This window comes from Phasianus colchicus, chromosome 2 (assembly GCF_987193195.1).
Source record: "Phasianus colchicus chromosome 2, bPhaCol1.hap1.1, whole genome shotgun sequence".
NCBI lineage: Eukaryota > Metazoa > Chordata > Aves > Galliformes > Phasianidae > Phasianus > Phasianus colchicus.
The window spans coordinates 82,967,728-82,991,686 of NC_143437.1; the positions used below are offsets into that span (position 1 = coordinate 82,967,728).

General features: G+C 37.3%; 1 protein-coding gene across 4 annotated transcripts in view; it reads right to left on the reverse strand.

Annotated features, from left to right (window-relative positions):
- Positions 1–5,688: 5,688 nt before the first annotated feature.
- The window catches only part of ADGRB3 (adhesion G protein-coupled receptor B3), a 453,302-nt gene continuing 435,031 nt past the window's right edge, over positions 5,689–23,959 (reverse strand). For 2 of the 4 annotated variants that reach the window (XM_090136206.1, XM_031610999.2), the window contains 3 exons: positions 18,133–18,168; positions 8,334–8,438; positions 5,689–6,467 (listed from right to left, as the gene is read on the reverse strand). In XM_090136206.1, the coding sequence (XP_089992332.1) occupies positions 6,279–6,467; positions 8,334–8,438; positions 18,133–18,168 (330 nt within the window). In that variant the 3' untranslated portion in view covers positions 5,689–6,278. The remainder of the gene's footprint in view (positions 6,468–8,333; positions 8,439–18,132; positions 18,169–23,959) is intronic. The other 2 variants (XM_090136204.1, XM_090136205.1) reach the window with 2 other exon arrangements.

Genomic DNA, 23,959 nt, shown 5'->3' on the forward strand with positions numbered 1-23,959 from the left:
TTTTAATTCCAGATATCCCAAGCCCAAGTTGACTTGTTAAGGATGGGGTTCAGAGACCATTATTTTATTTCTGTGGCAAAAATAATGTTCTCAGACCTCTCTGAATTTATGCACTGAGTATGGCTGACTTTTTCTTCTCTGAGGGTGTGAGTGTTTTTCCTTCTGTGCACAATTATTTGCTGGTCAGAAGACTCAGAGAGAAAACTGGAGACCTTCCACCTCCAGAAAATCCTGTAACAATTTGAACCACCACCACCATCTGTTTCAGGAAAAGGATGGAAGTTAAGAGATCAGAGAATATTACTGGCACTTACACTTGTCATCTTCTCTGTTCAGGTTTGATTTTTGTCTAATCATAATTAGAAGTGCCAAAGGGTCAGAAGAACATAGAAAAAAGAGGTAACTTAACCATTGCCTAATAGTTAGGAGAAGCATTTAGAGTCATAAGGAAAGATTGCATACCAGGTCAGTTATGACAAGAATATATTCTACAGTTAAATTTGTATTTGAAATTCAAACCAGCTCCACACACAACACTGTAAATTTCCTAGCTTAATTCCTATCATCCAGAATGGTCTTTTTTCAAGTTTACTGATAACTTGACATATCAGTTTGTACTGGATGGTGGGTCCTTTACAAAGGATGTGAAAATTTAACCATTAGAATTATTATTGAAAATATGAGACTTCTACCAGAACAGACATAAATGTTCTGAAGAACAGGATTTGAAGGTGGATTCTGCGTAATGTGGCAATGTGTGATAGTGAGGATACCTATGACTGAACCAGGATACCAGGCTGAACCATATATCTGTATGAAGTTGGCAAACGTGAAATAAGATTTCTAACCCAATGCAATTCTCTGTGGAAGATGGAGGCTGAATAACCTCAAGCACATCAGAAGATCTTCCTTTTGAAGCTGGATTCACCTGTCATAACACAAGTGCTTACAATCAGATGCAGCATGGGATCCTGTGTGGACTAGAAACATGCGGGTTTCCCTTCAGTTGTCTTTCATATCTGCAATCTCCATGCAGATATTTCAGATGCAATAGAGCATCTCAAAGTAAATGAATCCAGTCTCTAAGAATGGGTAAGATGAAGTTGTCTTCAGGTTTCATTGCCTGTATTGACCTGTTTTCCACTGGTTACTGTAGGAGCCCAGACGTTAGCTCACATGTTGATGACTAAATCTAGCTAAACTTAGTGCTTAATTTAGCAGAATTATTTTACTGCCCTTAGGAGGCTTTTAAATTTTCGGTGCAATCAATATAAAGATGTTAGTACTAAATGTAGAGAAGTGAATGAACCCAGCTGGGCTTCAGAAGTGCCCCCCTTTATATTACAGAAAAAACCTAGACACCTAAAATAGACAGTTAGATTGCCCTGCAAGTGCTCAATACTCAAAATATTGGCAAGATTGTGTTGTAGTTAAACTTCCAAATTAAATGTAATGGACCCTACCCATCTGTCTTTAGAAACCATAGATAATCCTTGCTTGATTAAAGAATGTAATTACTAAAAACAGAGCTCTAAAAATATTTTTCCTGAAACACTATTCTCGAGAAGAGCAGGAGATAAAGTAGAGAGGTCCAAGGAGACACTGAATAAAAATTGAACTTACATACTAATCAATTCTAGTTTCCTTTTTATAGTATGTGGTCCTTCAGGCATCACCTTTTGCAATTTCCTGTGTTAGTAGCCCAGAAACATAATGCAATAAATCATTAAATTGGCGATAGAAAAAAAAACACTAGCTTGTAGCTGTTCTTAAAATTGGATCCAGAGAACAAGATTTTTAGAGGTATTTAAACTCCTAAGTAGGGATACACAAACGGATATAGATTTTTTGTATGGTCAGTGTTGCATCACGTAAGGCATAGGTGCCTGCTTGCTAAGCTTGAAACTGCATGTTGACGAAAGCACGTTATCTGCTTATATAAAGCATGGAAGTAAGTAGACACCTTCAGCTAGGTTACTTGCTAATCCTATCAATAAGAAAATACTGAGATTAGAACTGTGATTTTAATGCCACTCCTCTTGAAGTGCAGGTGTTCAAAATATAGCTACAGGCATGAAAAAAGTCAGGTGCAACAGTCCCTAATCCCTTTCAAGTCTTAGGTGCCCACTGATGTTTTGAAAAAGAAAGTCAGCAACTGAGGAGCTGTCACTCTTTTAACACAGAGCTAATGGAGAGGGTGTGAAAAACACTAAAAATGCTCAGGATTCAGCACACTTTGAGAATGTGGGAATCGCAGAATCACAGATTGGCCAGGGTTGGAAGGGACCTCAAGGATCATGAATCTCCAACCCCCCTGCAACAGGCAGGGCCACCAGCCTCCCATTTAATACTAAACCAGATTGCCCAGGGCCCCATCCAATCTGGCCTTGAACACCTCCAGGGACGGGGCATCCATAACCTCCCTGGGCAGCCTGTTCCAGCACCTCACCACTCTGATAGTAAAGAACTTCACCCTGACATCCAAACTATATTTTCCCTCCATCAACTTAAAACCATTTCCTCTCGTCCTGCTGTTATCTACCCTTTCAAAGAGTTGACTCCCCTCCTGTCTGTAGGCTCCCTTTAGGTACTGAAAGGCTGCAATGAGGTCACCCCGCAGCCTTCTTTTCTCCAGGCTAAACATGCCAGCTCCCTCAGCCTGTCTTCGTAAAACAATTACAACTCCATCAAAAAAATTCACATTGTTCTTTCTACCTTTCTGACTACAAAACTCAGCCAGCAGGCTGTAGATAACTCTCTGCCAGTCTTCGATGAAGCAGCATTACTTAAGAAATAAAGATTCTTCATTCACCAGACCAGAGAGAAGGAGCAGCAGGTTCTAATGTTCACAGGTTAAGATGATTACATAGGATTACTAAGCTGCCTAGTGCCTTTATCTTTCTGGTCAGGTATTTTCCACTAAATAACAGCGGACTGCTCACTAAAAACATTATATTAAAATTCAGGTACTCCTGACTTTATTTATATTTCCTACTGAATGAATCTTCCTGGCTGAATTTTTCCTTTTTCTGTAGGGATCAAACAGAATACTCTACTTAGATCAGAATTTACTGAGAATTATTTAAGAACTTTAGCACACTTGGAGAAACTGTAGAGAAAGGAGACAAAGATGTTAAGAGTTTTTGTGTGAGCACTAACTGAACCAGGGATGCTTTTTTTGTAAGTAATGATAAGATCTCCCCTCAGTCTTCTCCTATCTCAACAGCCAAGAGGTCTAAATCTCTCAGCCTCTCCTCATCAGGGAGATGCTTCAGGACCTTTATCATTAGCCCTATGCTAGACTCTTTCTATCAGTTCTCTGTCTTTTTTGAACTGTAGAGTCCAGAACTGAATGTGGCTTCAGATGTGGCTTCACCAGGGCAGAGTAGAGGGGGAGGATCAACCTGCTGACTACACTTCTTTTGATGAACTCCAGAATACCATTCTTCTTAGCCTCAAGAGCACAATGCTTGCTCATGGCTAACCTGTTACCTACCAGTACACCCAGGTCCTTTTCTGCAGAGCTAATTTCCAGCAGGTCAGCCTCTAACTTGTACTGATGCATGAGGTTATTGCTCCCCAGGTGCAAGACTCTACACTTGCCCTTGTTGAACTTCATAAGGTTCTTCTCCACCCAACTCTCCAGCTTCTCCAGCTCTCTTGAGCAACAAGCCAATGACTTTGTGTGGCAGCTTGTCTATGAAAAACAAACTCTGTATTGATATGAAGCAAAAACATTAGTACAGTGGATTTCAGCATGTTCTTAATATTTCTAGACATGAAATGTATAGAAAAATAAAAATCCATATGACTTTCTGAGCATTTCAGTAAAAGATACGGTTAAAAAGGCACTGAACATTGCTGCTCACACAGTGAAAGTACATTTGCAACTGCTGTGCAGTACATACTCAGGCAAATGTTAAACCTGCATCAACTGGGTTATTAATAACAGCACAACTGGGTCAGCAGCAAGTTGAGCGTAGACTGATTTATAATGTTTCCTCAGTAAGTTTTCAGTCTATCCTAAGCTTCCTGCTGCTGTAGCTAGAATGCTGGTGTAAGGCTTATATAAATTCTCTCTGCACTAGTTGCTGAAATACCAAGGTGCTCTGGATTTGCATTAAATTTTGATCAATCAAGGAGGATGCTAAGGCTTATAGCTGGATCAGGAAGCTTAAGCTTTCTGATTTGGTCTTGAAAATGGAAATTTTGCAAAACCTGCTTTGCTTGAGAAATACCAACCATGCCAGATGAAATCCTTAAAAAATGTGAATTTTCCATTGTATATTTATCTTGAGGGAAAAATAAACCCCTCTTAGGTTAGAACTTGATGTAAAAAAAAGGAAGGAGAAATACTCAAATTAATATTTGGGAACTTGAATTCTCTTCTTATGAAGAATTGAATTTTTGTGCACTGTCAGATCTCAGCAGCATGATGTCCATAGGCTGCACAGTTTGCTGTGCCAACTGCCTCCTTCTTCATCAGCCTGTTGACAGAGGGCCAGTTCTGACTGTCTGGCATAATGCAGGATTAAGTACTTCAATGTCTAACTTCTGGGCACCTAAACTGGATAAAGGACTTGGTACCAGGTTGGGAGCTAGTTTTTTTTGCATTAATGCAAAGATTAAATGAAGCATTAGATGAAGTCTGCACTTTGAATAAGATACTTGCTTATTTGGAATAGGCAAAGTCAGGTTCCTTTTCATGACTTAAAGACTTTATTACGGCCTGGAGAAAGCACTGCCCTTCTTCTAGGATTCAGAAAGGGGAAGGCTTTCACAAAAGATTCTCCTTAGACTTTTTTGGAAAATAATAGGATGATAATCCATTCTCTCAATGATTGGAGGATGATTTCCCACTCCCACAGCTCTAGGTAAAGCTCTGCCTGACAACTCTGTAATCTAGTATTTTTTCCTGCCTGATAAACTAGAGGTTGTGTTTCTTCCTCTCAGAAGATCACTCCAGCTAGTTGAATAGGGCATATTCAAGTATGTATAGAAGGCACTAAAATAGTTTGGGTAATTTTTTTCTCTAGAAATCTGGCACCCAGAGGTTTGAGATACCCTCCCATCTTCCCCCAGCAATGTTGTAGATGAGGAGAGGTTTTGAAGATCTACTTTTGATTCTGAGTGTGGAACAGGTTTACTCTTCCTTTTTATTCCTAATTTTTTGAACTGTACTTGCAACATAAATCACACTGAGCTCTTGATTTATAATATGAAACAGACTCTTTTTTTTTTGTCAAAAATATTTCAGAATTTTTATCTTTGAAGTCTTTCTTGTTGTTATACAGCAACAAGAACATGCAAAAAAATTAATGATTCTAAATCAACATTTTCCCGGGGTGCTGTGCATTGAAACAACTTATTTTCCAAGAGTTATTTTTCTGCAACAAAACAAAAATATGTATAAAATAGAACAGTTGAAATAGTATTCCGACAAGTCCAACTTATATGGTTCATTGTCACAGAGGATATCCTAAGAAAATGCAGAATGGCTTTACAAACTTAGTAATACAGAAACTTCTTGGAGGAGCTAGAACAATATACTATGAAAACTCCAAATACATATTCAGCATGTGTACTTTTTAAAGAAAACTTTATGCAAATTTAAGATCAACAAATACAGAATAAAATGCACTAAGAAACTGATATGTAGACAAAGGTTTATTTACACCATACAACATTTTAAATATTTTATACACAGCTGCAGCAGAGAAAGCTACTCTGAGCTTTCCAGAGAAAACTGCAATAATAAAGATGTGAAATATATTATTCATATAAAAGTGAGATTATTACTTTATTGCATTTAAAGCAATGAAGAATGTAGCTCAACAGACATTCATTTAATGACAAAAACTTTGCTTTTATATTATAAAGTAAAAAGTGTAGTAATGGCCAAACAGACTGTTATAAACTTTAAAAACTGCATAAATATATACATTGTGCTTCATGGTGAAGTTTTTTGAAAACTAAACCAAATGAAGCTGTTACAACATGAATCGTTGCTTGAGGTTTATCTATAAAGATTACCTTACAAATCCATTCCACGGGTACTTACAACACACGATGGTAAGAATTGTACACCTGGTTCTCCACTAGCCATACTAGTGGGAAGAAACTGTACGAAAAAACCACTGACATTTGGCACGGGGAGAGCCTGGCATAAAGTAGTCACAATGTTCAGACAGGAGTGTCAGGATTCCCAAAGTTTCTTTATTGTCAGTGCAATTAATTTTTTGTTTGTTTTTGTTTTGTTCAGTTTATTTTCATTTTTGTTAAACTTCTGTTTGAAAGTCACCTTCTTGCACATCTAAAGGCAAGTTCAGACATTTCTCCCATTCTGCTGGTCTTAGTTCTAAAGCATCTTTTGCCTCTGTGTCTAATACGTTTATCGTTGTATAGTGTTGATATTCGCCTGTGGTTTTGAAATTGTCCCATGGAACCTTGTTTGGCGCTGAATTCTCCTGAAGAACAGAGAAGAAAAAGGAATTGAATACGAGGATGAAATAATGTGTTTTCTGTTTATAAGGCTGATCTCTAATGTGCTCTTATGAGACACAGGAGTCAGAGGGAGAAACTAGCTTTGCAGGGAGACAGGCTGTGACTGTCTTTCTCTGGGAGCAATTGGCCCTTTGGCAGGCTGCTCACCTGAGCTGCCAGCCAAGCCCTGTCCTTTGCAAGAAATGTAGTGCATGAGGAATGGCCAAATGATCCAGTATCAGCAGCCAGCATTTCAGTAGTGGCTATGTAGAAAAGCATGAGAAGGGAAGGGAATGTAATTGAGGAGTGCTTGCTGTCTGAAACATGGAGCGGTCTGAGATAGAGATTGCCAGCTTGCATTTAAACTGGGGCAGGGGAATGGCGGAACAGCAGAAACCTGCTCCTTGAGAATGGGAGAGAGAATTGTTTTACAGGCTGGTGAGCTCACGTAGCATCACATTAGGATCAGCAGACTGAAAGCTGCCTGTTTTTGATTGTCCATGAATTCTTTTGGAATGTTAAGTTTTACAGGATAAGAGAGAAACAAAAGTCATCAATGATCTCTGCTATAACATGCTAGTTGCCAAAATCAAACATTTTCACATCTGTTTTAGATCCCTTTGGACATCCTGTTGGAACTCCCACTATCTTTAAATAGAGGTGTGAGTCCTGTCATCACCACTTGTACTCTGCTGTAGACTAAGATATCTGAGGCTGTCTCAAGGTCTGAGATTCTGGTATTTAGGTATCTGGATCACTCTCTGACTGCCTTACAGGACGACCATTCCTCTAGGCAGCTTTTATTAGCAGGCCCTTCAAAAAACCACCAATGATATGAAACAGTATGCACCACTCATCCATGGAGACCACCTGTGAGATTTTGAATGAATTCAAGCTTTACATGAACAAAAAATTTCAAATAGAGAGGGGAATGCATACTTTATATGCCAGTACATCTCAGATGGAGGAGTGGGTGAGAACTGGGTGAAAAATAAAAACGTATCACAGATAAAAATTCATGAGTCTGGGCCAAATTTCTGCTAGATTAGACCTCATATCTGCTTCTTCACGTCTGAGAGCAACTATTCATAAATCATAAAATAAGACAATTCTAGCTCACTTTCATTCAATATGCAATTTTCACATTATAAAGTTATATAGAAAATTATTACTAATCATAGTATTACTGCTAGAAAGTATGTAACACTAAATTACCTGTTTTAATTAGGCAGAATCAACTATTTCCTTGCTCTCATTATCATATCAGATATAGTCAGGGAGTAATGCCTGTGTGTGTGTGTATGTCTACAAATCTGAATTATGATGATAGCAGAGTCAATTCAGGATGAGTTAATTTTTGCTTTTCACATGCTAAATATTTATAGACCTATTAAAGGAAAGACAGAGCATTACAGAGATTCTATGCTGTTTCTGGGCACTCTAACGTGTAGGTGACTATAGCTGGACTTATTTGTTATAACTAATTTAATATTTGCTTGCCTAGCCAGAGGTGAAACCCTATTGCATAAATTAGATTATGAAGCTGCTTTCTGTATATAAAGGCCTTTAGACATAGGAGACACATAGAGATTTTAAATGTGTTCCCTACAGTTCAATTTCTTGTCATCTGTAATGATGTCAGTGAGTTAGTTATGGTCTAGTTGCAAAATGTAATGAGTCTCACCATAGGTTAGATTACTTTAAATATCTTTTGTTCTCATTCTTGAGGCTATATAAATGTAGCATAAAATGAGGTCTTCACAGGAAATAATATTTAATTCAAAGATCTCATGTTTCATTGTTATTGTTACAGCACAGCAAGTTTTTAATATCCAGGAAGGAAAACTTACCATGCTGCCTGATTTTGGTACATCCCGAAATCTGTCCAGAGTCTGAAATTTCTGATTTAACTCTTGAAACAATTCCATATGCCTCTTTCTTGTATGCATGACCTTCTGCAAAAAAAAAAAAAAAAAAAAAAGGAACATAATTGCTTACATTTATAATTGAATCTGGGCTTTTTTTAAGATAAGCATTCTTTCCCCCAGCATAATAAAGAAAATTGAATTTGGCAGGGCCATATTTTCCCTATAGACTTAATCAAAGGAAGTGAATTGCACTGAGTCTTCTTTCTCCTCTGTTTAATGCACTTTTTGTATACAAAGGACTGATTTTCCCAACATTTCTTGAGTTACTGAAATAAAGGGACACATATTTCTGGAAAAAGTTGGAAAGTAATGGCAGCATCTCAGAAGTAATTTTCTCTTTTGCACATTAGAAGTATTTTACAGAATTTTTGTTTTTAATATGGATACTAACATTTTGATTTCAAGAGGAATGCAACAGCATTTTATACCTTTTGGGAAAAAAAAATATATATATATATATGAGAACACCAAACTCAGGACACCTAGATCAAAAGACAAAAACTCCAAATGTTATATCTTTTTAATTAAGATATCTTATCATGCAGACCACCACCGAACGCATTCAGCTGCATAAAATGCTGTTGAAATGGCATTCACATTAAGATAAGTAGGCACCATTTTCAATTTTACTGTCTTTGAGTGATCGGATGCTACGCTCCCTGTAGCCGAAGCATAGGGCGTTCTTCCAGAAAAATGATTATATGGCATTCCTGTGCAAGAGGTGGAGACACCAAACAGACCCCACAGTTGGAGAGGCTCTCAGGCCCTGTATCTGCTTTGGAAGCTATGTGGAGAGTGAAACCTGTTTTCAAGCCTGCACTGTCATGCCTATCATCTGTGTCGTTTCCAAAAATGTTCACTGTCAGATACAGATTCAGACCAGCCTCCAGAGCTGAGCCGAAGACTCCTCGCTGTTCAGCCAGTCTTGTAACTCCATGTTCTGGGAGGATAGGAGATAGGAGGGACTGAGGTGAACCACCCTCAGCAGATGAGCACAGCTTGCCTTTTCTTAAGATTCTGTATCTGTGTGGACTGGACTTGCAGCCAGGGTCACAGCCAGTTGATTTTGACAGAAAAAGTACAGGTCACCAGCCTCTATGCACATCGTCAAGCCTGATTTTCCTTGGCAGCGGACATGACAAAACCCATAAACTTATGTACACAGTGCCTGAGTGTGACCCTTCCCAGCAAGTGACACTTCTACCTAGTCTGGTTTAAATACTTTTAAAAATGGAGCAGCAATAGCTGACTCTCAAATAATATTTTACAAATACAAATTTTAAATTGTTTATATCTTTTATTTGTATTCTGTGTTTATAAATTCCATGAAATGTGGCTGCTCTCTCGGCTGTGCATTCATACCACTATACTACAATAACCATATTATCCTTAATACAACTACGCCTTAGGTTGAGAACTTGTTCCACTTCTAAGAACAGGAAATTGGCAACATTGTTCACAAAAGAGACATGAGATATAGCAAGCAATTAAGGACCTATTAACTTAACATGACTTGTGGGGTGAAAAGGGAAACAATTTTGCAGGATTCTGTAAGGAAATGCTTGCAAAACATAATTTAAGTAGAGATAGCTGATCTAAATTTATGAGGGAAGTTTCACTTAAGTGACTTCCTAGGGATTCTTTTAAGCTTTACTGTAACGGTAGACAGGGATATTTAGCATATTTCATACACACTGAATTTTAAAAAGAAAGGTTCTGCCTCAAAGATTATTATTTGATGAAATAAGGAGATGCTTCAGGTAATAAAACAGATTTGGTGGGTTAAAATACTGGCTCTAAAAGTAGGGAAAAAAGCATATGACTATGAAACAAATGTTTCCAACTGGAAACTTTTTAATAGAAGTCTAGAAACATAGAGAATGTTACTTTCTGATATTTTTCTGAGTTCTGTACCCATGGATTTGTTAAGTTGCAAATATGAATAATGCAAATATCTTACTCAGTTCAATACATTATTCCTGAGGAGATGCAGGTGGGAGAAGAAATTAAACACTTGCAAAGTCTGCCAGAAAAAAAAAAAAAAAGGCTTTAAATTTTATTCTTAATAGTGGAATAACTGGTATATACATGGATGGATGGATCTTTTAGCTGCTTTGTGTTTGACTGGCTTCAAGTCTGTAATTTCCACCCCCTGACATCCCTGCCCTCCTCACTGCTTACACAAAATGATCTGAACTTCAGTGAGGTGCAGTAGCTTAAATTTCCAACATTAATTATTAATTACTAGCCTTTTATACAATTTATTTTATTTCTTATTGGAATTCACCATCTTTTCTGTTTTCTAGAAAACATGCTCTTGCATAACTCTTTCTCTTTTATGAGAAAACAACCCAAAATACATTTGCAGGGGTTTCATCTGTTTTAGTTTTGTTTGTTTTCCCTCTCTTTTAAATAACCAATGTGGGAAGCACAACTTTATCAATCAAAGAAATACATAAGTTTTATCCACACAGAGCTGGAGATCTTCAGCCACATAGACTATGATGACTGTAGAAGTGAAATTCTTCAGCAGGATGATAGAGGAGCCCTTGATATTGCCCTTAGAAATGAACCATCTTTAGGCTCAGTTGTGGGTTTATCATGCTGCATCCCCTTTCAGGAGCACCTGCCTGAGGTAGCCATCACTCTACAGACTTGCTCACCTTAGATTACAATAATTCCATAATCATTGGTTGGAAAAGACTTTCAAGATTGTCAAGTCCAATTAATCAGCTAACACTACAAGTCCATGGCTAAACCATATCCCTAAGTGCCATGCCATATCCACAGGTCTGTAAGGATGACAACTCTACCACTTTTCTAGACAGCCTGTTCCAATCCCTAGCCAATCTTTTTGTGAAGATCTTCCTGCTCCTTTGGTACAACTTGAGGCTGTTGCCTTCGGTCCTATCACTTGTCACCTGAGAATCGAGATCGGCACTTCCTTTGCTGCAGCCTCCTTTCTGGTAGTTGTAAAGAGCACTGTAGTCTCCTCTCAGCCTCATTTGCTCCACACTAAACAGCCTCAGTTAACCTCAGCTGCTTCTTGTATGTTTTGCTTTTTAGACCTGTACCAGATTTGTTACTCTTTTCTGCTCGTGCTCAAGGAACTAGATATCCTTCTTGTAGTGAGGGGCCCAAATCTGAACACTGTATTCAATGTGCAGTATTAACAGTGCTGAGTACAGAGGGACAAGCACGTACCTAGTCCTGATGGCCACAATATTCCTAATTCAGGCCAGGATGCCATTGGCTTTCTTGGCTATCCGGGCAGAATACTGGCTTATGTTCAGCCGGCTGTTAACCAAGTTCTGTAACTCACGTGTCACACCCTAAAGCAGACTAGATTGAATTGACACCTCTTCTACATTTCTACCCTACTCATAAATAACATCAATTTTTAATTTTGAAAAGGATAAGCCTTACTTCAATTAGCATATACTCTTAGAAGAGCACTTTGAGTGGTTATCAAAGTGAGAAGTATGTCTGACATAACTATATACTCAGCTCAATTTTTTTTTTATTTATGACAGCATTTTAGCTGAAATCTATCTCAAGCAAAAATATTCTGATCAATATTCACAGTCAATCTTATGATTAATAGTAATAATATTTAAAATGATGTTATTCAGTTTGCTTTAGAAATATTTTACATAATCACAGGTAAAAATGGTCTCACAAATATTGTATGAAATAGCTAAGTGAAAAGAACAGATGGGGAAATGCCTTCCTAGCTCCATAATGGAAGCCTGCTGTGTTTTCAAGATGTTATAGGTCTGATCAGTTGCCAGACTTAGAAACGGGATAAGATTTTTCCTTTCAGGCATGTTATTTATTTATTTTTTTCACCTTTGTCTTGAAGAGATGTCTTCATGTTAGGAAGAAAAAAAAAATTTAAATTTTGTGTAAATTTTTAATATTGCTATAATGAATGGCTATTGTGGATGAAAATCTGAAAGAAGGCAGCACCAATAATTTAATATCAATTCAGCATTATTACTAGTGATAGTCTACTGGTCTATGGACAGAAAAGACAGTCCAAGATTTGTACACTGTTTCTTGCTCTCCCTAACAGAGCTCAAAAGGAGCTAGAGATGACCTGAATCCTGGAGAACATTGTCTGAATTATTTAGCATAAAAATTGTTTATTCCAAGTACTTACAGTAAATACATTTGATAAAGTGGAGAGTGGAAAGGATGAGTGAGGAAAGGCAGGATTCAGATCCTCTCATAGAATTTAAAGATACTTGTAATCTTTTATTTCAAAACACATGTCAATAATAGTGTTTTTGTATGTGACAGAGCATGCCTATTATAAAGTCCTCTTGGGAATTTCCACAGCATCTGTATTTATCCTCAACATAATTAGAGTGACTTACATTTGATCTTAGAGCTAGGTATTAGTGCAGAGCCTTCATGAGCAAAACTACCTGTCCAGTTTCAGGGAAATTCAGATGGGAGTCACATTAGCAAGTCTCCAGTTGTCTAAAACCTTCTTGGTTGACCAAGACTGCTGTTGGAAGGGGCCTTAAAGATCATCTGGTTCCAAGCCCTGTGCAATGGACAGGGTTGCCACCACTAGATCAGGCTGCTCAGGGCTCCATCCAATCTGGTCTTGAATGCCTCCAAGGACACGAAATCCACAACTTCGTCAGGCAACATCTTTCAGTGACTCACCACTCTCTGAGTAAAGAATTTCTCTCTAATATCTAACCTAAATCTCCTCTCTTTTACTTTAAAGCCATTTCTCCTTGTCCTGTCATTATTATATTGTGTAAGAAGCTGCTCCCCCTCGTGCTTATAAGGTCCCTTGTACTGGAAAACTGCAGTGAGGACTTTCTGAAGTATTCTTTTCTCCAAACCAAACAAGCTTTTGTTTGGCTCCCTGCTCCCTCAACCTTTCTTCACAAGAGAGGTGCTCTAGCCATCTTTGTGGTCTTCCTCTTGATCCACTCCAACAGTTCCTCATCCCGAGGGCTCTAGGTTTGGATGCAGTACTGCAGATGGGGCCTCACAAGAGCAGAGTAGATGGACACAATCACTCTTCTCTTGTTGATGGGCAACCTAGGTTACTGTTGGCCTTCTGAGCTGCAAGAGCATACTGTTGGCTCAGACCCAACTTTTTGTTCACCAGGAAACCAGTTACTTCTCCACAGACCTTTTCCCAGTGAGTCCTAGTCTGTATGCATATCTGATTGTCCTGATCAAAGTGTAACAGCTTGTACTTGGCCTTGTTGAACCTCATTAAGTTCATATGGGCCAACTTTTTGAGCTTGTTCAGATCTCTTTGGATGGCATTTCCCTTTCATTTGTCATATCAACCGCACCACTCAGCTTGTTGTCATCAGCAAACTAGATAAGGATGCACTTGATTCTATTATCTATGTAACTGATAAAGACATTAAAGAGTATAGGTCCCAAGACAGACTCCTGGGTGATACCACTTATGACTGGCCTTCACCTTGACATAGAGCTATTGACCCAAACCTCTTGGCTGCAACCTTCCCACCAATTCTTTATCCACCAAACAGTCCAGCCTCCAAATTCATAGTTTTTCAATTCAGATAAGAAAGTGGTGTGGGACCATGTCAAAGCCCTTATTAGATGGCCCTTCCTTTGTCCACCAATGCTATCACTCCATCATAGAAGGCCACCAGAATGGTAATGTATGATATGCACATGTGCGCAAGAACTTTTTTACGGTGAGGGTGACAGAGCAGTGGAACAGGCTGCCCAGGAAGGTTGTGGAGTCTCCTTCTCTGGAGATATTCAAGACCCGCCTGGACACCTACTTGGGTGACTTGGTGTAGGGAACCTGCTTTGGCAGGGGGGTTGGACTTGATGATCTCTGGAGGTCCCTTCCAACACCTACGATTCTGTGATTCTGTGATTCTTTGCTCTTGGTGAAGCTGTGTTGACTGTCTCAGATCACCTCCTTGTCTTGCATGTATCTTAACATCTTTTACAAGTATGATCCATTATCCCAGGTGCAAACAACAGGCTACCCAGGCCTTCCTTTGTCCCTTTCTTAAAAACGGGAGCAATGTTTACCCTTTTTCAGTTAATTTGACAGGCATGACTTTTTAAATATAAGATAGAGTGCTTTGGAAACCACATCAACCAGCTCCTTCAGGACTCCGGGGTGCATGTCATCTAGCCCTATAGACCTATACACAGTCAGTCTCATGAAGTGGTCTCAGACTTGCTCTTCTCTTACAATGGGAGGGATTTTGTTCTTCCTACTCCTGCTTGGAAGTTCAGGGACACAAGGGGCATGGGAAGTTTGACTGCTAGTAAAGGCTGAGGCAAAAAACTCGTTAAGTACCACAGCCTTATCTGTGTCAGTTGAAGCCAGTTTTCCCTTCTCATTTATAAGGGGGGGAACATTCTCCTTTGCCTGTTTCTTCTGAACAATGTATCTAAAGAAACCCTTCTTGCTATTTTTCACATCTCTTGCTAAGTTCATTTCCATCCGCATCTTGCCTTTCCTGATGCTGTCTCCTCCTATCAAGACAACGTCCCTATATTATTCACAGGCCATGTGTCCCTGTTTTTACCACCTATAGTTTTTATCCGTCAGTTTGACCAGCAGGTCCTTGTTCAGACAAACTGATTTTCTGCCTCCTCTGTTTGATTTCTTATGCTGGGTGATGAAAATTCTTTTGCAGGAGGATGGAAAATAATAATAAAAAATAAACAATAGAAAGCAGCTTGGCAAACACTTCTGCCAGCTCCCTCAGTACCCTTAGATGGATCCTATTTGGACTCACGGACTTGTGACAGTCCAGGTGGAGTAGCAAGTCGCTGTTTCCTCTGAATTGTGGGAGGTTTATTCTGCTCCTCATCTCTCTCTTCCAGCTCAGGCTGAGTATCTTTAGGAAAACTATTAAATGCAGAAGTAATGAAGGCATTGAGCACCTCAGCCTCTTCTTCATCCTTGGTGGTAATGTTCCCTGCTGCATCCGATAAATTCATCTTGGCACTCCTCTAGTTGTTAATATATTTGTAAATATCAAAATACAAATAAGTAAATATTTGTAAATATTATCTTTAAGAGTGGTGGCCAGATGAAGTTCTTGTTGGACTTTCACCTTTCTAATTTTCTCTCTGCATGTCCTAACATATATTGGAGATAACAGGGATGGAGTCTGTTTTATGATATTGAGAACAGGTAAGGTCTTCCAGTATTCAACCTACACAGCAGCTGATTTCGAATTTTCTCTGTGACCCTCAGTAATTTATTTTCCATGTGATTTTTGTTTGGTTTTTTGTACTTCAAATTATCCATATTAAGGTGAGTAATATATATATTTTTTTGCTATTAAACTGTGGCTCTACAGCAGTAAGTTAATCATGTCTAAGAGCATTCACTGGCACCATCTAGCACAGAACATTCTCCATGAATACTACTAAATTTTTTTAAGTCTCCAAAAGAAGTCTACAATGATGTTGCCTATTGTGAGTGGTACCTCATTCCCTCCAGTTCTTTAAGGACCCTTCAGGAACTGCTGGAAGAGAGATGGTTGTAACAGACTGCAATAGTGGAGAACATTCTAAAAATATGATCTGTATAAACAATGGCATTTTGCACTCAGAAATATTCTTCAAAATGTCTTTTTTGGTAGGATAGCAATAGTCTGTGAGCATATTTTGTATGCGTACAGGTTAACATGGATGCAGGAGAGGCTGAGGGTGCAGAGTCTTCTGAGACTTTGCTATAGGGAAAAGGATACAGGGAGCCAAGCCTGACAACCTTGTCCATATTGTGTACTAAAAATAGCATTTGTTATCCTTAGAACTATAGAAGGACATTGTCTCAGATAGTGCCAGCTGGCATTGTTAACAGACAAAGAGGAAGTGTTACAAAAGTAGTACAATCACACAGGCTTGACCTCACCTTCAGACTATATCACAGTTTTCAGTAAAACTGCTTTGAGGTATCAGAACAGAGCAGTGTTTTGGCCATACAACACGATCTCAAATCTCTTTGTCAGTATGCTTTGCTGAGTGAAAGAATTTGAGTGACTATCCAAACACTTTCAGGCTTTTTTTTCTTGCTGTACCTCAGACAGACAGCTACACTACATGGAAAAACACAGGAAAGCCCACAGGCTTAATCAGAGGAACAATAAAACAGGAGGTGAGATGGGGTTAGTCTGAGTCTGTACTTCTAAAACACAACAGCAACTGTCTGCTGATCTTATTTTCTTGGCAGTGATTCCCAATGGTGAACCACTTCCTTTCCTTTTTACAAACAAATATTTTCTCCTGCATTACAAACATTATTCTAAATATGTTAGGCAGTGCAGCAACAATGTTCCAACCAAGACAAGAAAAAAGGGATAAATGTCTACGTGAGTAGAAGAAAAAAATGTAATGAAAGGCCTGATTCCTTAGATCAGAATGTGTACAGTATTGTTGATGCCTACTTGGTGTCGGGTTATGTTCTCCTGAGAGGCTAAGAAGAATGTTCTAGTATCTGTTTCCACAGAGAATGTTCTCATTGGGAACAGCACTATATTAATACCTTTAAACACAGAACAGTAAAATTCAGAATTCTTTGTATGCCTGTAATTACAAAACTTTTCTTCAGATTCTTTACATTTAATTTTAGAGTCACTTACTCATCAGAATTTTTTGATTCATCTTCTTCCTTCCTACACATTTATCTTAAAGCATATTTAGGATAATCTCATTTTCTTTTCCTTACCGCACTGTGTGAACCTTTATCTGGTGCTATATTTGAGAAGTTACATGGCTACTTAAGGTAACTACACCCTCTAGGGAAAAATAACAGTGGACATTAGGAGTGATATTAAGACACCAAAAATACACACTCAGACATGGAATGTCAGCTTTCAGCAAAGGCAAGTCACCAAAGCAAGCCTGTCTTACACTGCAAGGCTTCTACGGCCACTTCTATGATAACTGCTATGATTGCATTGGGCTAATCCTACTTCTTTCTTCTCTATGGACCAGAATCTGAAAGTACATGTGCTTGCATCCTGTATAACATCTAAGCTACTGATAATCACACATGGACAGCCTATATAAAAATAAATTATTAAAATGTCCCTGAAAACTTATGGTTATATTGCTTTGGTAGAATGTAGAAAAGAAACTCAAATAAACAAAACTCTCAGAGACTTCATTATAGTAATTGAGATAGAGTCTAATTCAATGGAACGTAAGGAGCCTTTCATAAACTTTTGTTTAATAAAATATGATCTATCAGCCTTGGCAACTGCAGCATGTCATCATTCAAAAATTGACACATTCATCACACTATTTGTATGTGGAACTCATATGTTAGTAAATTAGTATTGAAGGAAGAGATAGAATAAATGATCAAAAGCCTCTTGAATAAAGCAAGCTTCTGCAACAATGTGGCCACCTCTACAGAAACGTCACATTTTTTCAATAGATAGATAGCCAACAAAATAAATAAATAAATAAAATAGATGAAAATGAAGAGGCAGAGAATTTAAAAACTAAAACCATGGTAACTAATATTATAATATGACAGTTTGGTCTCAGAATAGTTTAAAAACAAGTTGCACCAAAGTAGTTCTAATGAACTTCTCATCATGTTCTACATAGTACCAACTAAACAGTCCTATGACGTCTAACATATCAGAAAGCTAAAATCTGTTAAAATGGACACCTCATATTTACTTTTAGAAAATTCTACAATAATCAGGAATAATTCAGTGAAACTTACTTCAAAGTCAAGGTCCGAATAACGTGATTTTCTTCTCTATTAAGCAGTAAAAAAGAAAGAAAAGAAGAGGTTTTATTAACAAGGGGACTATTCATCAAATGAGTCTAAATAACATTATTGTTTTCCTATCAGATATATGTTAGGTATTCAGTGAAAGGCTGTAAATTTTATTGTGACAATTTAATACTTTGCATACAGCTTATTAGACTAGTAACATATTCTTTTCACTGAAATAAAGCAGACTGCATTTCACTAAGATGCTTCATATGCATGCTATTTGCATGCAAGCAAACCTGCTGGTACATAAAATACATTTATTTCTACGCTTTCTGTGGAATTTCCAAATGATCATAGTATTTATTCTTTTTACATCGATATCAATATATACCTATGATTAGGGTCTGTATAAATATACATAGATTGATTCTTTCCTTTCAGGTTTACATTGGTACAACTCCATTGATTTTAATGAGACAACTGCAAAGTCAAGACCAAGCCATCTATGCTTTCCATAGAGACTTGAGCTTGTTTGTTTGCAGTGACAATCTGGATGGAGAAAGCGATGATATTTGTCTTTCAGATGACAAATCTGATTCAAAGCAGTTGATAAAAAGAAAGAATTATTTACTAGTAAAGTAATCACTTGTATACAATGCAACAAAGAATATGATTGCTTAGACATATCATGAATAATTTAGCATATAATTTTATTATATAATCTGAAATAAACTGATTATAAAGTCCAATTATATCAGACAGAAGCAGAAACGCTATAAAGAAGAAGTAAAAATATTTTTTTTCTTTTAAGGTTGGAAATTGAGTGTCTAACAATAGACAAGAGATGTGGAAAGCAGTGAAGAAGCTGAAAAAAAATAAGAGAGCAGCAAGAATAGGTGAATGGAAAGAAAAGATACATTCTCCTTCAGGAAGTAGAGTTAAAGAAGAGAAAAGTACCCCAGTAACAGAAAGTGCTTGCTGGTACAATCTAATCCTAATTTTCTGTAGTGTTATAGAGTATCTTTAAGAGATGGTGAACAAATCTTTTCAAAATGCGCTGAATTTCTGCAATGAGATCGATATCAAACCAATCAAGTCAAGAATAATAATATTACTGACGTCATTAGACTTTGATTTTATCTCTTTTAGGAAACATGCAGGTTTTGGTATGTGGATTTGTTTTCTTGCATTTGAAGGAAACAATTCTACAAGTTCTTATCTGCTGAAAGCAGAAAATGTTCTATCTTTTATAACAACACTATGTGACATTATCTAGGATTTGTTGTAAAATTCTGACTTGTACCAACCCATAATAATTGAAGACAAGTGTAGCACTGTCTATACTGTCTTCAGAGGTTGGACAGTCTGTTGTCTGAAGAGCTGGGAGACACTAATAAAAATGGTCTACAAAACAAGTAAGAAAAGTAAATCTTTGGGAAGTTATCATGAATTAGGAAGGCTTGCTTTGACCAAATCCAGTTTAAAGAGAGTATTTAAAAACAAATAAAACAACTCTGCAAAAATAAATAGCATGTAAACTTATAAACAGCAATGGCTTTGGAGGTAGAAAACTATGAGAAGCTAATGCTCAGATTCTTAAAGGTACCTACTTCTCATTCATATTAAGTGAGCCTAGATACCAGCGTACCTTTGAGACAGGCCTTCATCATTCCACAGTTAACCAACACCTGAAGAAATCTACGTATCTCTAATGAGGAAGGATCTATTTTAAGGTGCAATTAGATCACTCCTTCCACAGTAAAGGCTCAGTGGTTTCAAAATAAGAAATTCAGATGGCAGACGATAAGGTGAAGTCTTGTGGAGCAGCTTTGAAAAATGCTAGAAAAGCCATTATTTAAGCTAAATTTCAGTAATAAATCTGATACCATTGAACTGCATGAAAAACTGCATGAAAAACTTTGAAATAATTGTGTAGTTTACTACATAATGTGATTTAGAAAACTGGAAAATTTGTATTTTGCCTTAGGTCTGTTTGACCACAGTGCATATTTGTGGCATGGTTGAATTATTAGGTTTTGCACCCACACAAATCTATCACCGTCTACATGGTAAAAACACACACCTAACTGTCTGTGACATATTTAACTATGCTATTGCCAGAAAGATGTCACTACTGCAATTTTGCCCTTAGATCACACCAGTTATGACCTAACAAATAATAACGCAGGTTTATCTCAATGAGTGACCAATGCAAATCTATCATGAGTAAAATTTAATTTAAATATGTATGGTAAAAAACATCTGTTCTATGTTTGTACATTTCTTTTCTTTTCCATGGCTGCATACAGTGAAATATATCACAAATTCTGTCAAAGCCTATTCTCCTAAGACATAAAAAGTATGTAACTGCCATACATAAGAACAGCAGAATAATGATCTATGAACATCTAAAACACAGAAATCACTGGCTATGAATGCAATGCCAGGCTACTGAAAGTCATTTGCAATACTATCAGTGACAGTAAGTACAGTATGAGGCCCTCCTGGCTATCACCTCATTGTACTGAAGTGTTATGGTTGAGAGTGGGAATATACTCAGATGCATGATGGCACTAGGTACCTTCACTTGTAAGGTTGGAGCCATTTCCCTGCAGTCCTTTTCCTAAACTATTCTCCATTCTGCATGAGGTACAACACATCTAAAGTGTACAAATCAACACTTTAATCGTGATTATACGTATACACATACACATGCACTGTATGCAGTCACTATGTATATATATACATATATATATACTTATATATATCTTAAACAAAGTTTAATTGCTGTGGCTCTTTGGCTAAAAAAAATAAGGTTTTTCACAGACACCTAAATTCTTTCTGAATCTAGTCAACCATCTGGCTTGTTCTAACAATTTAAATTAACTAAAGCCAAAGCTGAATGAAAGAGTAAGGGAGGAAAAAAACCCTCTTCTGTCAAATGATCTGCTGAACTGATCACACCAGTTTATTTCTTTTCAAAAGACTGCTTCACCAGCCTGCAAAATTAAGACAGATTTCAGCCAGCATTAAAATCAGACTGGAAGATGATTTTTTTTTCAAGCATCAGTTGGAGATCCAGTTGAGCATTAATGAAAGTAGTACATGACTAATAAATGACTACAAAGATTCACCTCAGCGTTCTGAATTTTCCCAAGTTATGCAGTGATACTTAAGGAATGATATAGGAGAATGTGAGTATAAAGAGCTATTTTTGTTGCAGCATCCACCTTACTTCTTCAAATGTAATTTAGGATGGAGGAGCTTACTCTATTGAACTTACTAACACTCTTTTACACTGTTCCATCTGTCTAATCATGTTTTGTATTCATTCACAATTGTAATATCCAAAATATACTGAGGTTGTGAGCTCCTCAATTTAAATATGCATAATGTGACAAAGACAATGTTGTTTACTTCTTTGTCATTTCATTTGAAGCTCCTCTTCTTTAAATCATGGGAAATATGAATAATCATTCCCCATTTTTTACTCAGTCATCTATTTTCCAAACTGAAATACTTTAATGCCAGAGAACTGAAAAGAGTAGCTAGTAAAGGGACTGCCTAAAAAGCTGAACTACATGCAATTATTCAGCAGCAAGGAAATTATTTGGGATAATTTTGAAAAGACTGAAATCCATGGGTAAGAAGTGAACTGGATATTCATGCTGAGTTCCAAAAGCTACAAAGAACCAGTAAGGTCTCCATTTAAATGGGCGGGGATGTGTACAGCCCTTTCTAAACAACCCCAGTGAGAAATCTGCATTAATGCTCTGAATTCTCAGAAGCAAAATCACCACAGAACCACAGAGTGGTAGGAGTTGACAGAGATCGCTGTGTCCACCTGGCCCAACCCCTATTCCAGAAGGGACACCCACAGCAGAGGGGCCAGGACCACGTCCAGGAGGCTTTTGAAGATCTCCAAGAAGGAGACACCACAGCCCCTCTGGGCAACCTGTACCAGTGCTCCATCATCCGCACGGCACAGAAATGCTTCCTGGTATTTAGACAGAATCTCTTGTGCTCCAGTTTGTGCCCATTGTGTCCATCATGTCTATAAGCTGGGAAAAAAAATTCAGAGAGCAGCAAAAAGTCATTTTAGAGGGTTAAAAACACTGGATAAAGAGAAAAGGATAAAAGAGTCATACAGCTGATTTAAACATTGGCGCTGGAAAAAGCAAACACAAACTTTGTAAGAAACCTTAGAGGATATAAACACTGCTAAACAAACCCAGTATGAGAAAAAAAAGAAAATTTGTAATTTAAAAAAAAAAAAAGAGAGAGGAATTTTTAAAAATGTTATTAGGAATAAAGACAGTTTGTATGACTGTGGAATGATCTGCTGAAAGAAACAGTGGGAAACATTCAATGCAGTCTTGAAAGTGAAATTGAACTATGCATTAAAGAAATACACTGTAGAAAATGTTCTTGCATTGATAAAGGAGATAACCTGGCAAGATCTTTTCCATTTCTAATTTCTACAGCTCTTTGATCCTGATTGATAAAATACACATTACAGAAAAACAAACAAACAAACAAACAAACAAACAAACAACAACAAAACAGAAAAAAAACCCCAACATACTACCAAACCTTTCATGCCAAGACCAAAGTGAAATTCTGTAAAAAGAGGTCTGCAGTGGTAATTTATTTAAAATCAATTTTACTTTGTGCTAATCATGTACAGCTTTTCTGTGTAATTCCATGGCAACTTTAAACTCTGCTCACTGGGGGACAAAAATAGAACACTGAAGAATAATTTCCATACAGCAGCATGCACTAATATGCTGGCACCAGGAAGGATCTGCTCTCTCTAACAGACTAATAAAATCCCTCTCCATCTCTGTAAAATGACAAATGCCTGGTTTTCTCCTTATTCTAGTCTGCATTACACCACTACCTGATTAATTACATGAGATACTCCTGAAAATATATTATATTGTGCAAAGTATAATTGAAACCAGAGATAGAATATTATAGGGTGGGTTATAACCATGCTTCCATTAATATAAAGCCTTATTATCAGCAGTTTATAATTCATTCTGAGATTAGGTTTGACATACAAGATCTTAGCCTGGGGAAGATTTTTTCCCTGAACAAAATTAAAGGAGAATCTCTTTTGGCCCTTAGAGATATAAAAGTGGAATGTGAGTTTTGATTTAAAATATCTTTTGTGTGTATTTAACTGAAGTAAAAAGCTTAGTTTCTGAACAGAAGATTACATTGGCTATTAGTTTACAATATGAGCTAGATATAAAAGAAAAAAGTAGATGAGCTCTTCGATGTGTGAGTTTTAAGTTGAGAAAATCTACAGGCAAATTTCAGCACAGCACAAACATAACTTCAGAGATTCCGTATTAAAACCTCCAGCATTTTTTTCTGGTTTGCTGCTCCATTTTTATAGGATAACTGACGTATGTATTTACTCAATAGAACAAAAAAAGTTGTTTTGTGTTTCTGAATGTCACTGGAACAAGTGTAGCATTTCTTTAATGGACAAGCAATTGACAATATGTTTCCTAAGGATAATTTGTAGTTAAGATAGCTAGCTATCTGTAATACAAAATATGAAATATGCAATTCAGTCTGTAATGCTGATTAAAATTTCTGATCTTTACATCTTCAGTTACTAAAATCACCTCTGCCTGATTCTACCCCCATTCCTGTCCAACAGTCCAAGAATATGACACAACAATGTCCGAAGTCAGAGGAATTTGAAACCTCGTCATTCAACCAAAAGAGTGGGCTGCTATAGGTCTAGACTTCATTTCACCAGAGTCACAAAATTGCAAGAGCTGTCTTCACAGCTTATTGAAGAATGAAATGAGGA